General features: G+C 53.5%; 1 protein-coding gene across 2 annotated transcripts in view; it reads right to left on the minus strand.

Annotated features, from left to right (window-relative positions):
* The window catches only part of ASB2 (ankyrin repeat and SOCS box containing 2), a 34455-nt gene extending 18840 nt beyond the window's left edge, over window positions 1–15615 (minus strand). Inside the window, exons 1-4 of one of the 2 annotated variants that reach the window (XM_003408844.3) lie at window positions 14354–15615; window positions 5317–5421; window positions 1980–2140; window positions 766–921 (exon numbers count right to left, since the gene is read on the minus strand). In XM_003408844.3, the coding sequence (XP_003408892.1) occupies window positions 766–921; window positions 1980–2140; window positions 5317–5421; window positions 14354–14562 (631 nt within the window). In that variant the 5' untranslated portion in view covers window positions 14563–15615. Of the gene's footprint in view, window positions 1–765; window positions 922–1979; window positions 2141–5316; window positions 5741–14353 lie in introns of those variants that run through there. The other variant, XM_023546527.2, reaches the window with a different exon arrangement.
* Window positions 15616–16148: the final 533 nt, after the last annotated feature.

The raw sequence follows: 16148 nt of genomic DNA on the forward strand, positions 1-16148 counted from the left end.
TGTAGATGGAAATGAGAGTTAAATGAAATAAGAGTTCCTGGCACATGGTAAGCACACAATAAAAGCCAGCTATTAGCCCAGAGGTACCTTGGAAGAAAGGCCTGGTGATCTACGTCTGAAAAAAATCAGCCATTGAAAACCGTATGGAACACAGCTGTACTCTGACACATGTGGGATCGCCATGAGTCGGAATCGACTCAACAGCAACTGGTTTTCTTTATTAACATTATTCAGACCTTGAGTCTGGGCTTTGCTCAGGCAGCTAATGAATGTCCTTGGATGACGTCCTGAGGAAGACACAAGTTGTTTATTTTTCTTAAACAAACATCCCAGAGGCACAACATCTCTCGTACCTCCTTGCCTTTGCCTATGCTGTTCCCCCTGCTTGTCCAGCTGGTAAATCTTTCCTGTTCAGGCTCAGCTCAGGTACCACCTCCTTGGGTATCTTTCCTCTGCACCTCTCCCTCTGCCACCCCAGGCAAGCTCATTGCTGTTAGATGACTGTCACATTGTCCACGTGTCTGTGCCTGCTGGACTTGGACGGCTGCACGGGCAGGGGCCACATCTTTTCATCTTTGGACCCTCGGCGCCCTCAGCGTGAGTAGCACTACTAGTAGGCACTTGGGAAATATTGGCTGACTGTGTGCACGAATGAATGATTCAATGACATGAATTGTGCATCCGAACCAGCCTCTCGCCTTACGTGCTTACGGGATGCCACCTAGCCTCTGGGCTTTTCCTTGGGGAAGTCCACCCAGGGCTCACCTTTATAGAGCGGTGTCTCTCGGGACTTGTTGGAGATGTCAGGCTCCGCCCCAGCCTGCAGCAGAGACAGGAGACAGTCCAGGTGTCCCCTGCATGTCGCCAGGTAGAGGGCCGTTTCCTCCTGCAGGGTGCGCTGGTCCACGGTGCCCGGATATGCTGGGAAGAGAACAAACAGGGAATTCATGAACTAGGAGGACCACTGTGCCCCCCAAACCCAAGGCATTCCCAATTCCCTCCCAGTTCCGAGGACAGAAGCGTACAGCATCCTCTGGCATTAACCAAACCCAGACTGCCCTCATCCTCTTTGTCCTCAACGCTGTCGCTCTCACTGGCTATTTCTGCTGCCCAGTCATAGAAGTCCACGCACACACCACCTCCTCTGGGAAGCCTTTGCTGGTTGGCCCCCTTCTCTCTCTGAATGACCCTTGCTTTCCTTTTCTATCCCTCTAGCCACTACTGGAAACTTGCGGTCTCACGCAGCTGTCTCTGCCCTAGAGCCTGGGGGGCTGTTCGGGGTCTGTGCTGCTTGAGGACAAAAAGAGGAAAAAAAAAAAAAAAAAACAGTTACCATTGAGTCAATTCTGACTCACGACAACCGCACGTGTGTCAGAGTAGAACTGTACTGATTTTTCAGAAGTAGATTGCCAGGGCTTTCTTCCGAGGCACCTCCAACCTTTGTGGTTAGTAATCTAGCACTTAACCATTTGTTCCACTCAGGGACTCCTTGAGGGGAGAAGCATGTCTTTTTCAGTCATTCAGGAAGCTAGGGGCCCTGCCTGCAGGTATTACCCATTTGGATCTGCCTCGGGGCTCAGGAGGAGGTAGGGCTACCCTAGGGTTCCCCAGAGGTGGGGCGGCCTTGGCTGGGCACAGGCACAGCTGCGTGTCTTCCACACCACATCCATCAGCCCCTGGAATCTTCATCCTGGAACAAGCTGCAGTGGCTCTCCAAAGGCCAGCCACCCTCATTCCTTTTCTAGGAACTGGCACCCCTGTCCTGGGAGGCCTGGAGAGGAGGCGGGGCGGGGGGGTGTGCTGGAGGGGGTGGGGGACAAGCCACTTCATCTCTCCCATCACAGTGACCTTAGCAGCCAAACAGGTGCAACAGTCTTGTCTTGGCCGCCTCACGGAGCTCTAGCAGGAAGGAGTTCCCTCCCACTCCTCCTGCATCCCAGCCCCACCTCAGGGGCCCCAGCCACGCTCGCTGCCCTCACCTCGAAGCAGGACCTTCAGGCAGCCCAGCTGGCCGTAGTAGGCTGCTTCATGCAGGGGTATCCAGCCCTCCTTGTTGGGCTCGTCCAGGCTCTTCCCCGCCTGGATCATGGCCTTCAGAGCCTCCTCATCGCCGTCCTTGATGGCCTTTATCACTGGGTCCCTGTGACAGCAGTGGGGAGGGGGGTGTCACTCTCCCCCAGAGAGAAAGTGGGAACTGGAGGTGGCCAGGAGTGTGGCCGGCTGTGGGCTCACGCAGTGCAGGATTCTCGGCCTGTCCCTTGGCCCCCTGCAGCCCAGTGTCCTCAAGGTGAAAGGGGGAGGATGACTGTTTCTGACCCACACAAATGTACACTCTGAAAACTGTCCCCTCTGCCCAGAACTGGCCCTGACCTAGCCCCTCCAGCCCTCAGCCTACCTTGGCTTCCTCAGTCCAGAGGACCGCAAACTCCCTGACTAGGTCAGCCCCCTGACCAGGAGCCTCAGATGACCACTGGGCTTGACAATTCATGTTTCTCCCCCCACTGACTATGAGCTCCCTGAGGGCAGCACATGTCCCTCTTCATCCCTTACCGTTTCATCCCCAGGCCACAGTGTTCTTCTGTATCCCTCACCATTTTATTCCCAGGCTCTGGCTCAGTGGCTGGTCCACAGGGAGCGCTCAGAAATATTGGTCGTGTGAAAACTAAATGCGTGAATGAACGAATGCTGACCCTGGCATGTGATAGGAATTCCAACATTTCACTCCTTTTCCCTTCCATGTCCAAAAAGACCACCTCTTCCCCTAATAGAGTTGTGCTTGTTTCTTTGTGAATTATGTTTATTTACACTTGATCTTGTTCAAGAGGGAAGGAGCCCTGATGGCGCAGTAGTTAAGTGCTCAGCTGCTAACCGAGCAGTGAGTGGCAATTCAAACCCACCAGCTGCTCCTCAGGAGAAAAATGTGGCAGTCTACTCCCATAAAGATTTACAGCCTTGGAAACCCTAGGGGGCAGTTCCACTCTGTCCTATAGGGTCGCGTGAGTTGCAATCAACTCAACGGCAAGGGGCTTTTTTTGTTCGTTTGTTGTTCATGAAGGTAAATGTGGGGGCGCTGGCTCAAGTCTTATCCATCGCAGCGCCCTCCCTGTGCATGTCGCTGGACTCGGGGCTTTCCCACACCTGTGTCCCTGAGTTGAGCTCACATCGGGCACAGAGTGGACGCTCAGTAAAGCTCTGCTAGAAGCAGGCGGAAACATGGCAGGCGCCTTCTGCAGGTGGAACTGAGGCTCGCTTCTAGACAGAACTCCTTGGTGGCAGGAGGAGAATTTGGGGAGCCAGGCCTGCAGTGACTGCAGCTACTATTATACTGAGACCACTTCTGACGAAGAGGATTAGGCACACAGTGCCACCCTCCGAAGGGAGGTGCAAATCCCTCTAGAGGAGGCTTTTTCAGCTGTCCGATGTCTGCCTGGAGCGTGATGCCTTCACAGTTACAGGCACCCACCTTCGTGGGCCCAGGTGGGCTCACCAGCAGCTCCCAGACGAAGCCCAGACCCTCAGGTGAGGCCTCTGTTCACACTGCACATTTAGGGGGTGCTTCCCCCTGTCTTCCCAACTCTTCCCCTCACTCCCTCCCTCCATCCTTGCCCCCAGAATATTTAGCTGCTGAAAGACTTCAGTACTTGAATATGAACCCTTCACAATTTAAAACTTCTGAATGTCAAAGAGCTTTCAAGGCTAATGCGAATGACACATTCTTTGCTTGGCTCAATTAAAGCCACTTTGTTCATTCATTCATTCATTTATTCACTCACTCATTTACTGAGCTCCCCTGCCCCCATCCTCATCCTTGGAGAGTCAGTGAGGACCACAACTGCTGTGACTCCCAGGCACACTCCTGGGGAGGGTCTGCATAAACGGTCCCATTTCCCAGATGGAGAAGGCAAGGCCGGGGACTCCCATGTCAGGGGGCCGGGTGGGATCTGAGGGTCTCCAGAGCCAGCCCCTACCCCCTCCCTGCAACTTCCTCCAGCGTGAGCGGCACTTCCTCTCAACTCTTAGCCTCTTCGGGTATTAATAGCATCAGAGCAAAGAAGATGCCGGTTGAGTTAGAGACGCAGCAAGGCCGATGGGGAACTGGGCCAGATATGCCCTGACATCCTGTCAACATCATCACTGCCACCTTGACCAGGCCCTCTGAAGAGTGGCCAGTGCAGTCCCTTTGGCATCAGGAAGAGGCCGGTGGGGTATGTGTCCCATCTCCCCAGTCTCCTGTGGGACCCAGCTGCAGTGAAGAGGGAGGGCAGGCTGTTCTCATGGTCTTGGGGGCTGGGGGAGGGACAAGTGTCACGGGAACACTTTCAGGATCCCCCCCCCACACACACACAACATCACCTTGCTTGGGTCTGAGTTGCCGGGCCAGGAGCCAGGAGCCCTCAGCCAAACTATCGGCTTCTCTGTGGCCTCAGCCAAAGTCCCCACCCACTTGGAGGAGGCTGCGGGGGACCCCAGGTCATCTGAGACCAGGACCCGGGAGGCCAGTTGGTCCACTCCAGCCCTGCCTCACAGAGAATGGGGGGCTCAGAGAAGGTAGTGGCTCACTGGGCATCACACAGGAAGTGGCAGCAGTGTGGAGAGCAGCACCAAGGCGCTGGGGGCAGGAGGAATGAAAAGAGCTAGGAAGGAGAACAAAACATTGGCCAAGTCCCTCCTGCCCTGGCTGCAACATAACTGAGCAAAGAAATAGGGGTTCCAGTGGCAGGACCCCTCTTTTGCTCTTAGCTGCTTCTAGGGTCAAATGGGGGAGTGGAGAAGGGAACAGGACAGGGCTATTTTCCAAGAACCCAGCTAGCCCAGGACCCCAGGGCCAGTCCAACAGAATCCCTGCTGTAGCTCTTTCTGGGTCTAGCACATGGTACTTAGCCCAGAAGGACCACAAAGCAAAACAGAACATGGGCTCAGATATACTATGAGTGGCATAGGTGACAGGGAGACAAGGAGGACAGACCAGAGGTGGAGCAACTCGTCAGCTTCTCTGAACTCTGCTGGGCCTCCCTCTTGCTGACCCCCAGAAGCAGAGCCTCACAGGAGGTTATTCCAGCCCCCAGGCCCCACCCAGAGAATTGGAGAGAGAATCACACGCCAGGCTGACTGGCACTCATTGAGGACAGGGTCTGTGGCCACCGTGCCAACTCACCAGGAGCAGCTGGGCTGGAGAGGGACACACCTGGGAGGGACTGGCCCGAGAGGTCCCCCTCAGTGTCCCTGCTTTCCTGCACGCCGTGGGCTGTTTCCTACACCCCTGCAAGTCCAACTGGGGGAGTGCACTCGGACAGTCCCGGGGTGGGGGTCACTTACACTGGCTGGGATGTCTTGAGCAAGCTGCTGTTGTATTTCTGCATGACCCCTTGGAACAAGCCCAAGTGGGCTGAGGTTGGCGGGCGCTCAGGCTGCGCAGCGGACCTGGAGGGCGCAGAACAGGAGTGAAAGAGAGAGAAGTACTCTGCATAGGAGAAGCAGGTCATGGCTGGAGGCAGGCAGGGGGAGCGCCAGGGCGAGAGGGGGCAGACAGACTGATGCGGGCTCTGCACCAGAGCAGATGGCCACGTCCTCTCTGTGCTCTGGACACAGCTGCTGTGTCTCTGGATTATTTTTGGCCCTTGGAGGAAGCCCTGGGAGAGTTAAATGACCATATAAGACAACAGTGAGGTTAACCTCACCCCCACCTCTCAGTCCCCTTCCCCAGCCAACCACACAGGAGGCAGATAGGAAGCAAGGTGACATTCTTCACCCCGGGAGGATATGAGAAGCGGTGGGCTGCAGGGCCCAGGGTGAACAGGCCTCGGGGCTGGACCAGGAACTCATGGAGAGCGGGTAACAGGAAGCAGAGCAGAGAGACCAAGCCACGTATGTGCCCCCGGCCCCACCTCACCAACTCCTCATGAGAGACTCATGCCCCTCACCCCACCTCAAGAGTTTGAAGCAAACAGTATATAGGTCACAGCAAGAAGGTCAGGAGGAAGGCACCCAGGGCTAGGGCTACACATGGACACAGCCTCAAATCCAGGCTCTGGCACTTCCTAGCCACGTGACCTTGGGCAGGTTGAAACTCTGTGCCTTAGTTTCCCCGCTTGGAAGATGGCCTTGAGAACAGCCCTGCCTGGTGGGCCTGGGTGAGGCCTGTGTGAATGAGTGGTAGAGAGTGCACGGTGGACTACCAGGCAAAGAGGGGACACACAACACCTGTGACCTTTCATTTGTCATTGCACTTCTCTGGCCCTAGATGCCCCACATCCACCCCACTGGGCTGTTGTGAGGATGGAGGGGTTAAAGGGGGTGCAGCAGCCACACCGAGAACCTGGAATGAGACCCGGCTTGTGGCCCAGCAGGGACAGGCCCCGACTGTCTACACCCCAGCAGGCTCAGACAGTCTTGGGCCTGGCAGACCCTGTGGGATTGGAGGGCATCACTGCTGGCAACAGGCACCCTGGGGCATTGGGTGCTGGGATTGTGATCCTGGAAGGACCCATACTCTCCCAGGACAGGCCAGGACGCTCAGATTTATGGACATCCTTGGAGGGTCAGGGTGGGGAGGCAGAGAGAGAAGGCAGGACACACTGAGTCCTTGCTTCAGCTCATCTCAGGGCTGGCTCCAGGCCTGCCTGCCTCCACCATCATGCTCTCATTGCTGCTACCTTCTACTGAGCGTTCGGGGGGGGAGGACAAGATGCCACCATCAGCCCTTGGGTGTGTTAATGCTTTAATCCTCACAGCCACCCCGGAGGTGATGCTCAGGTCACTGCCCTCCTGCAGACGAGGCACCGAGAGGCCAAGGAACTGCCCAGGGCCCCAGGCAGCTGGTGGGTGAGCGAGAGTCAGAGCTGGCCTCTGCCAGAGCCCTGGCCGAGCTCCCTCCTCCAAAGGTGCAGACCTTCCTGCCTTCCCGGTTCCTTCAGATTCCTCTCCCCAGGTCTGCAGCCTCCACACTCACAGACCTGCGACTCCAGGCCTCAGTTTCCTCATTTGCTAAACAGGGGCAAGACCCGGCCAGAGGGCTCCTTGCTGCGTTCGTAGCTGTGGAGCCTTAGCAGAAATGAGCTGTATGGGAAACTCAGCGTGTAAAGCTGGCCCCGTGGGGCTGTCCTGGTCGGGGGTTGGAGGGTGCAAGCCTGGCTGCCAGAGCTCCCCCAGGCCCTGGAAGTGCTGAATTCAGTGTTCTCCGAGCTCGCTCTACCCAAGTAAAGGGGACAGCCGGGCAGGGGTGAGTGGAGTGCAGGCCCTGGCCAGCCACCCTCCAAGCTCTCCAGCCCTGCTGCCTTAACAAGGCCCTTGGTGTTTTTTCCCCTGTGGTCCCTGGGTCTTGGCCACCCTCATCACTGTCCATGCATGGAACCCAATCGTTTACTGTGGTTAGAAAGTTTCAGTAAGGTAATTTTGTGGTCAGTTGACATCAAATGGACCCCGACTCATGGTGACCCCATGCACAACAGGACAAAACACTGCCTGGTCCTGCGCCATCCCCATGATCAGGTGTGGGTCAGACTGTTGTGATCCATAGGGTTTCCATGGCTGATTTTTAGAAGTAGATCACCAGGCCTTTCTTCCTGGTCTGTCTTAATACAAAGGGCTGCCCTGAATCCTGTTCAGCATCATAGCATCACATAAGCTCCACTAACAGACTGGTGGTGGCTTTAAGTGAGGTGCATTGGCCAGGAATTGAACTCAGGTCTCCCCCATGGAAGGCAAGAATCCTATCACTGAACCTCCGCTGCCCCAGTGAGGTAATAAGGACTGGTGAAAACCACCACACCACCCCAAACCAGGACCTGTTTCTGATGGTATAATAACAACAACAGCGGCAGCAGCAACAGTGAGGCTGATAGAGGTGGTGAGATGATGCCGCGACCACATCCCTGCCCGACTGTACACGGCCAACGTTCACAAAGCCCGTCCAGGCCTCGCCTCGTTTCCATCCTCCCCGCTGTCTGATGGAGGCAGCGGATGTATTGTTCCCGTTTTGCAGATAAGGAAACAGAGACCCTGAGTTCAATTCAGCAAAGGCATCCCAGCTACTGCTGGGTGCCAGGCCCTGTGCCAGGGGCCGGGGCTGAAGCTCCATAAGGTACTTCTCTCTGTTGGTCCTCTAGGTGCTCAGAGGCCAGTGGGGTAGGTGCAAGGACACACACAACCACAGAGCTGCAGAGGAGGAGCTGGGGTGGAGGCAGGGGGGCTCCTCCCGGGAGCATGGAAACTGGGGTGCACTAACTTGGTTTTGGGGGCCAGAGGGATGACTGCTCAGAGTTACTGAGTTGTGAGTCTCTGAGCTGAGTGGGGAGCCAGGCTCCAACATCTTTCCGATCAAAGCTAGAGGCCCCACTTCCCCTGGAGGCCAAGAGCAGGGGAATTCCCAGCAGAGCAAACCGCAGGCTGAGTCATCAGAGGTGAGAAGGCCTGGCTGGGGCGGGATGCGGACAAAGGTCATGACCTGGAAGCAGCCCCCATAGGGCCCATGGCCTCTGGGCTGTTCGTGTCGGCAGGCAGGTCTGGAGGTGGGACTGCAGCCCACCCCAGCGTCACCATCACCCCAATCCTGGAGTCTGCTGATCCCAACTTCAGAGCCAGGTCAGGCTCAGTGAGGGTGGTGAGCAGGGCTGAGGTGCCATTGCCCCCAGATCCTGGGTGAGCCAGCAAATGGGCTGCTCATCAGAGCTCACCGGGAGCCCAGGCCAGCCCAGGACGGGCAGAGTTGGCCTGAATGCAGACGGCAGTAAGCGTCTTAACAGAGAGGGGAGTTAGCAAATATGGAGCGTCAGCTCCAAGCGCCGTGTGCCAGCACCCTTACCTCTGCTCCTTCCACTAGCCTCACACCAACCCTGTGATGTGCACAGGTGTCACCAGCACAGTGACTGGCCCACAGTGGGAACTCTATAAATTGTAATGAAGACAACCGCCAAAGGGGTAAAACCCTATGTGGTAATCTTGGTGTTGTGTGGTTTTGTGCCAAGATCTCAATTGCTGGAGAACCAGCGCCCTGTCCTCTTGGGTAGAGAGGGAAAAGGCTGACAGTTTATAACGAACCTAGATCCCCATTCCTGCAGGGTCTCCGGGCTCAGCCCCCCACCCACAAGAGTTCAGTTTTCCTCTCACCCACTGGCCAATCCATCCCCCCAGGCCTGTGCAGAGAGGCATCACCTGGTGAGAAAAATGCAACTCCCACGCTGCGGCAACTTCTGCCTTCCCACCCGTGCCGCAGTTCACTAGGTGCTTGCTACTGGCCAAGCCACATGGCAGGCTCATTGCACAAAGCCTCTCATCCACTCTGGGAAGGAGGCTCAAAGAAGCTCGCTTCTTCTAGTCTGTGGCAAACTCCTGTTTGTTCTGCAAAACCCATCTCCTCAATCAAGGGAATCAACCCTTTCTGAGTCTCTCCTCTGAAACTGGATCGAGCCCATTGCTGCGTTCTTGAGGGTCATGATGTGCCTCTGGGCCTTTATCCCCACTAACGGCGAGCCTGGGGAGGGCAGGGCCCAGGTGATTCACATCCAAGTGCCAGGAAGGCACCTGGCACATTACAAGTGCATAGTGTTGAGGGTGGAGTGATTCGCAGCTGTGCAAACATTAGCCTAAGCAAGTGCCTGCTTCATCTTTTCCTGCTTTGTCTTCTTAGAAATGTAACCATAAATAAAATGCAGAAGTTTAAAGGATGAGAAGACCCAGCTTCCTGAGCCTGCTCTGATTGGTCCAGCCAGGGTAGCTGGGGGCTCCCTGCTTCGCAGATGCATGGGCCCTACTTCTCCACGGAACACAAAACCAGGTCTACCTTGAGAAGCCCTCAGCGGGCCAGTGTTGACAAGTGGTCCTCACGCGTATTTCCAAGGTTGTCCCTTACATTGTGGCGAGAGAGGAGCAGTTGCAAAATGGCTTTAAGAGGGAACATCCTGTTTTCTCTGGGATGCTGATCTGGCTTTTGTTTCTAGGACCCCAAAGACTCAGTTGAATCTTTACATCCACTGTCACCATCTTGGTTACAAGATGAAAGCAATCAATTACATTTCTAAAGCATTGTATTGGCTTTCAAATACACTTAAAAACCCTTGCTGTCGAGTGGATTCTGACTCATAGTGGACCTATAGGACAGAGTAGAACTGTCCCATACAATTTCCAAAGAGTGGCTGGTGGGTTCAAACTGCTGACCTTTTGGTTACCAGCCAAGCTCTTAACCACTGTGCCACCAGGTTTCCTTCCAAGTGCACTTATTTGCCTACAAGCATTTACTGGGCACCTAGAATGATCGGGGCTCTTTGCTGGGCGTGAAGGGTACAATAATGAATAATATCTGCTCATTGTCCCCAGGGAGATCACAGTGTAGCTGGGGACACCGTCAGGAGGCCAGACCATGCCTGCCCAGGGTTGCAAGTAAGCTTGTCTGGGAAGCAGAGAGTACCACAAAGGTGGGCACAAGGGAGGAGGTGGGGGAAGCCCACTCAAGCTGCAGCGGGTGAGGAAGGCTCCAGCACCTACCTCATCTTGTTTGAGTTCCATAAGAATACTGAAAGGTGAGCAAGGCAAGTGTCTGTTATTGCCATTTCAGAGATGAGGCTGTGGGGGCTCAGAGAGATTAAGTAACTTGCCTAAGGTTGCACAGCCAGTAAATGATAGAGGAAAGATTTAAACCCCAAACCCACTTCTCCTTCCACTTTGACTCTGCTGCCTCTTCATTCATTCCTTTGTTCACCCATTTATTCACTCACAGATTTCTCTACGGGTTTTGCCATGGGTCAGGCCCTGGGCTAGGTACCGAGCTACACAGGGAGGCAGAAAGATGAGGTCCCTGCCCTCAGGGAGCTTCCTAAGGATGGGAACAGGTGGAAATGAATAAAAAATTCTGAGCTGTCAGGCTCAGGGCCATGAAGGAAACAATAAGGCAAGAGTGAGTCAGGAGTGACCCACCTAGCCTGGAGGGTGATCCGGCAGGACTGTGAGGAGCTGGCAGGACCCTGCAGGATGAGGAGGTGGCCAGGTGGAGCCCCGGGGACATGAATAAATGCCCTTTTCTTAGACCTCCTCTGTGTCTCTTTGGATGGGAACTGCGATACTCAGGGATAAAGCTGAACCAGGAACCCGTCCTTCCTGTGATGTCTGGGCAGGTGAGAGCTCAAGTGTGTGTGCCACACATCTTCAGGGACCCCAAATCTCCATGGGTGGGAGGTGGATGTAATGAGACCAAAACCCTGCTTAAAGGGGGAAGGAGGAAACAGAAAGGGGCCTTTGCTGAGCAGCAGAGCCTGGCTAAGTGTCTGAACTTCACAGCAGGCCAGACTTCCTGACTCTGCTGAGCACGGTTCATCATCCGTAAAATGGGTGCATTCTCAATGGGAGGCTCTTACAAGCATAAAGTAAATGGATGATTGCCAGCCCAGGTGTTTGCAATCACTTCATACGCATGCAAAAACCAGACAACAAATAAGGAAGACCGAAGAAGAACGGACACCTTCGAACTGTGGTGTTGGAGAAGAATATTGAATATACCATGGACTGCCAAAAGAACGAACAAATCTGTCTTGGAAGAAGTACAACCAGAATGCTTCTTAGAAGCAAGGATGGCAAGACTGCGTCTTACATACTTAGGACATGTTGCCGAGAGGGATCAGTCCATGGAGAAGGACATCATGCCTGGTAAAGCAGAGGGTCAGCGAAAAAGAGGAAGACCCTCAACGAGATGGACTGACACAGTGGCTGCAACAATGGGCTCAAGCATAGCAACCATTGTGTGGATGGAGCAGGGCTGGGCAGTGCTTCATTCTATTCTACATAGGGTCGCTATGAGTCAGAACTGACTCGATGGCACCTAACAACAACAGCCCAGGGGAAGCGCTCTGTGTGCTCTTGGGGGAGGAGGAGAAAGGACAAGGAGGAGAATTGCATTTCGAAATCCCATTAACAGGGTTGGCTTGCCTAGCAGGGCCTAAGCACCGCCAGCTTCCAGAGATGAAGGGGCAGAACCGGACTTGGCGGGGGATTCGGGTCACATGAAGAGTGAGAAGATGCACACTGAATCCTCCTCCCCCCACCTCCCCCCCCCCCCCCCGCCCCGCCACATTCCTTGTGCCTGGGTCTTAAAAGAAAAGGAAAAACGTGAGGACGATATGACCTTGGATAAGCCATTTCACTCCTCTGTGAGACCTTTGTTCCCAGGAGTCTGGATAAATGCCCCACTTGGGGTCCCTATGTGCTGCCCACTAAATGGAGGAGGAGGCCAGGGGCTGGGCCTCTGGGACACTCAGCTCTGGTGATTTTAAGGGTCCTGGGAACTCTGGGTGGGCTCCCCCACAGGGGAGCAGACTTCAGATGCCTCGGGGGATGTGCTGGCTGTCTGTCTTCCCAGGGAGGATGCCTTTACCCCAACCTGATCCCCTCCTGAGAAAGAGGAACCTGTGGTCTGACTTCCGCTGAACCAGCCAGAACACGAACCAGGGCCTTTCCAGCTCAGGCCACCATGAACGAAGTCCTTGGCTCTGGGTTCTGGTTTCTGATTAGGTTGGAGAATGGAACGTCCTCAGGGGCAGCTCAGGGTCCTGGAGCCTCATCTTCCTTCCAGCTGCCCAAAGATGCTGCTGCTGCCTCACCATCAAAAAGAGCCTCCTCAGCTCTGGGCAGCCCGGGCCTTTTCCTAGCCTACCTGGCAGAGGTGGTCCAGCCTCACCAAGAGGCAAAGTCGTTTGGGAAGAACCCTGGTAGGTTCCATCAGGGGACAGGGCTGGGCTGTACCATCACCCACCTTCATCCCCTGTCAACTGTAACTGGATGTTGGAAACAGTGTGTTTATTGATGTTATTGTTTCCAGAGAAGGAAGCTGAGGCTCAGAGAGGTTCAGTGACTTGCCCAAAGTCGCACAGGAGTCAACTGGCTGCTGGGGACAGTGAGATTTTTGGCCCACACCCCAGGGCAACAGCAATTACACTTGACCTTGGCTCAATCATGAGCAAAAGCATTTTTTAAAAATGCGTGCCTTTCTTTTCGAAAAGCATTTTAGAATAAAACATTAATTACCTCTCTGGCTCCCACTTCTAACAAAGAAAATGTCCTTTAGACCTGAGCTGTCCAGCACGGTACCCACAGGCCACATGTGACTAGTGAGCATTTGAAATGTGACTGGTCTAAACCGAGATGTGCTATGAGTACAAAAAGGAGCCTTGGTGGCACAGTGGTTAAGCACTCAGCTGCTAACTGAAAGGTGGGCAGTTTGAATCCACCAGCTGCTCCACGGGAGAAAGATGTGGCAGTCGGCTTCTGTAAAGATTGCAGCCTTGGGAACCCTCCAGGGCAGTTCTGCTTTGTCCTACAGGGTCACTCGGCTATGGGTTTGGTTTTTTTCAGGTGAGCATAAAATACACACTGGATTTCAATGACATGATGTGAAAAAAATTGTAAAAATCTCATTACTAATTTTTATGTTGATCACATGTGGAAATGATAATATTTGGACATATTGGAGTAAATACAATATATGATTGAAATTAACTCCACTTGTTAACTTTTACTTTTTTTAATGTGGCTAATAGAAAATTTTGAAGCCCGTGGGTGGTGTAAATGATTAATATGCTTAGCTGCTAATTGAAAGGTTGGAGGTTTGAGTCCAACCAGACATGCCTCAGAAGAAAGGCCTGGTGATCCCCTTCTTAAAAATCAGCCATTGAAAACCCTACGGCACACAGCTCTACGCTGACACACGCCATGAGTCAGAATCGACCCCACGACAACTGGTGATGGTAGACTAGGAAATTTAAAATTGCATAAGTAGACTGCAGTTCTGGCTTGGGTCATTTCTATTGGTTGGCACTGCTGTAGCTAGTCCTGGGGCTGGGATATGAGGGGGTGCTAAGACAGGGAAGCCTGGCCAGGGGCAAGATGATTGCTAGGCAGATGTCCTTTGCTTTCCAGGCATGTTTTCCCAGGGAGACTGCATGGATAGGGTTGGAAGTGCTGATAGGACTGAAAACATCAGTCCCACCTCATTCAAACCTAAAACCATGGTGCAAGGTGAGAACATGGCCTTCAGAGCCAGACAGTTCCAATCTCTGCAGGCCTACCTACTAGCTGTGTGATCTGGGACACGTTGCTTAGCCTCTTTGAGCTTCAGTTTCCTCATCTGTGAAATGACAATATAGCATAGAGCCTGCCTCGAGGATCCTGAAGAAGATTAAATGAGACGAAGTGCGCACAGCACCTAACAGCACTTGGCACACTCAGGGCTCAATAAAGTTAGATAATAAATGTAAATCATGAAGGTGCTTAGAAGGTCCTGGATACGGGGGTAATTTACTGTGGGATTGACAAAGGTTGGGATCTGTACCTTATGGAATGCCCAGCTCACCTCATTGATCCCCTTGCTCACCTGGTCCACGGGTAGGAATGGGCGGGTGGGTGGTTGGTGGCACCAGCAGGTACGGTGGGCTCAGCAGTGGTGGGGCCCCGTGTTTTGTCAGCCAGGCTCTGCTCGATGGCCATCTGGACCAGCTCATCCTCGCTCAGGCTGCTGTACAGGCTGTACTCCTCATTCCCAATGACACGCTGTCTATTCCGGGCACTGATTTCCGTGGCCATCCTCCTCTACCTCCCACCCCGGCCTCCAGCTGAGATACTCAGTGGGGGGAGGAAGCAGCAGTCAGAAAACCCTGTGAGGAGATCAAAACCATCCTGGTCACTAAAGATTTTGTACATTTAGCAGTCACACACTCATTCTTTCATTCATCCATTTGGTCATATGATCCACCCAAACACCCACCCATTCATCTATCTGTCCATTCATCTGCCTATTTACTCTCCATCCATTTACTCACCTACTCACCAGTCCATTCCCCATCTAACCATCCTCTCCATCCACTCATCCATCCTTCCATCCATCCGTCCATCCACCTACCAATTCATCCATCTGTCCAACCATCCAAACTTCCAGCCTCTACCCATCCATTTACTTATACATCCTGTCGTCTATCCATCTCTCCACACACCCACCCATCCATATATTCATCCTCTCATCCATCCATTCATCCACCCACCATTCATTCAGCCAACCATCCACCCACTCACCTTTCCACTCCAGACAGCCACCTGTGCACCCACCTGTGCATACATCCACTAGCTGGGTAATTATTTGCTGAGCACCTATTCTGTGCCAGGCACTCTTCTAAGCACTGGGAATATGACAATGATCTCAACACATAAAAACCCCTGCCCTCTTGAGCTTAGAAGCAATGTTTGCATTCTTTTCTTCCTGTCATCCAACACCACCCTATCCGGGCATTTCTCCATTTCTCTGCATTGTGCTAGGGCTGAGAATACTAGAGATGAATTAGGCAGGCCCACCACTTGAGATGGTAAAATCAATCATTAAAATAATTTGCCACATTAATTCCCGGGACTTTCTTCTAAAAAAAAATGCCTGAAGGGAGAACTGAACTTTGGCTGAGTTGACTACTTTTAGGAAAGGAAGTAAAACCAACTAAGCCTGGTTTTTGCTTTGACTGACTGGTGTGCGGTGTGACTGCTGGCTGGTGGTTCTGTCATGTGAAGTCTTTTATAAGTACCCCAAATACAGTGCTATCATTCAGTTAGTTCAGCATATATTCACCCCACCCCCATCCCCTGGAGGCAATGTATCCCCTCCTCCCCCTTGATGTTGAACTTGGCCATGTGACTTGCCCTGGCCCATGGATGTTGGTGGACATGATGCAGGCAGAACTTGACATGGGCTTGTGAGATGGGGCTTGCTCTCACTCTGCTGCCGTCACCAAGAGAGGAGCCTCCCCTTCTGGAGTCACTACCCCTTCAGCCTGGGCCCCAGAGTGAACCCAAGAGGGGCAACTTGAGCCCACCCTGCCTGAAGGAGCCCAGCCCAGCAGGGCCTGCAGCCTGGATGTGAGTGTCCCAGCCAGGGCTGGCCTGGACCAGCTGGTCTGAAATCGGCCTCCAATCAACCTGACCATGAGAATCAATGCTTATTTAGGGTGTTTGTTTTAATGCAGCATTCTCTAGTTAACTGATCCCCAAAGGACTAAGCCAGGTACTTCACAAAGTGGGTACTTCACAAAGAGGGCCTCCAAATGGCCAAAAAACAAGCACAAAAGTGCTGAACTTCATTAGTGTTTGGGGAAATTCAAACGAAAACACCAATGCAAGGCCTCTATACC

The sequence above is a fragment of the Loxodonta africana genome, chromosome 10, assembly GCF_030014295.1.
Source record: "Loxodonta africana isolate mLoxAfr1 chromosome 10, mLoxAfr1.hap2, whole genome shotgun sequence".
NCBI lineage: Eukaryota > Metazoa > Chordata > Mammalia > Proboscidea > Elephantidae > Loxodonta > Loxodonta africana.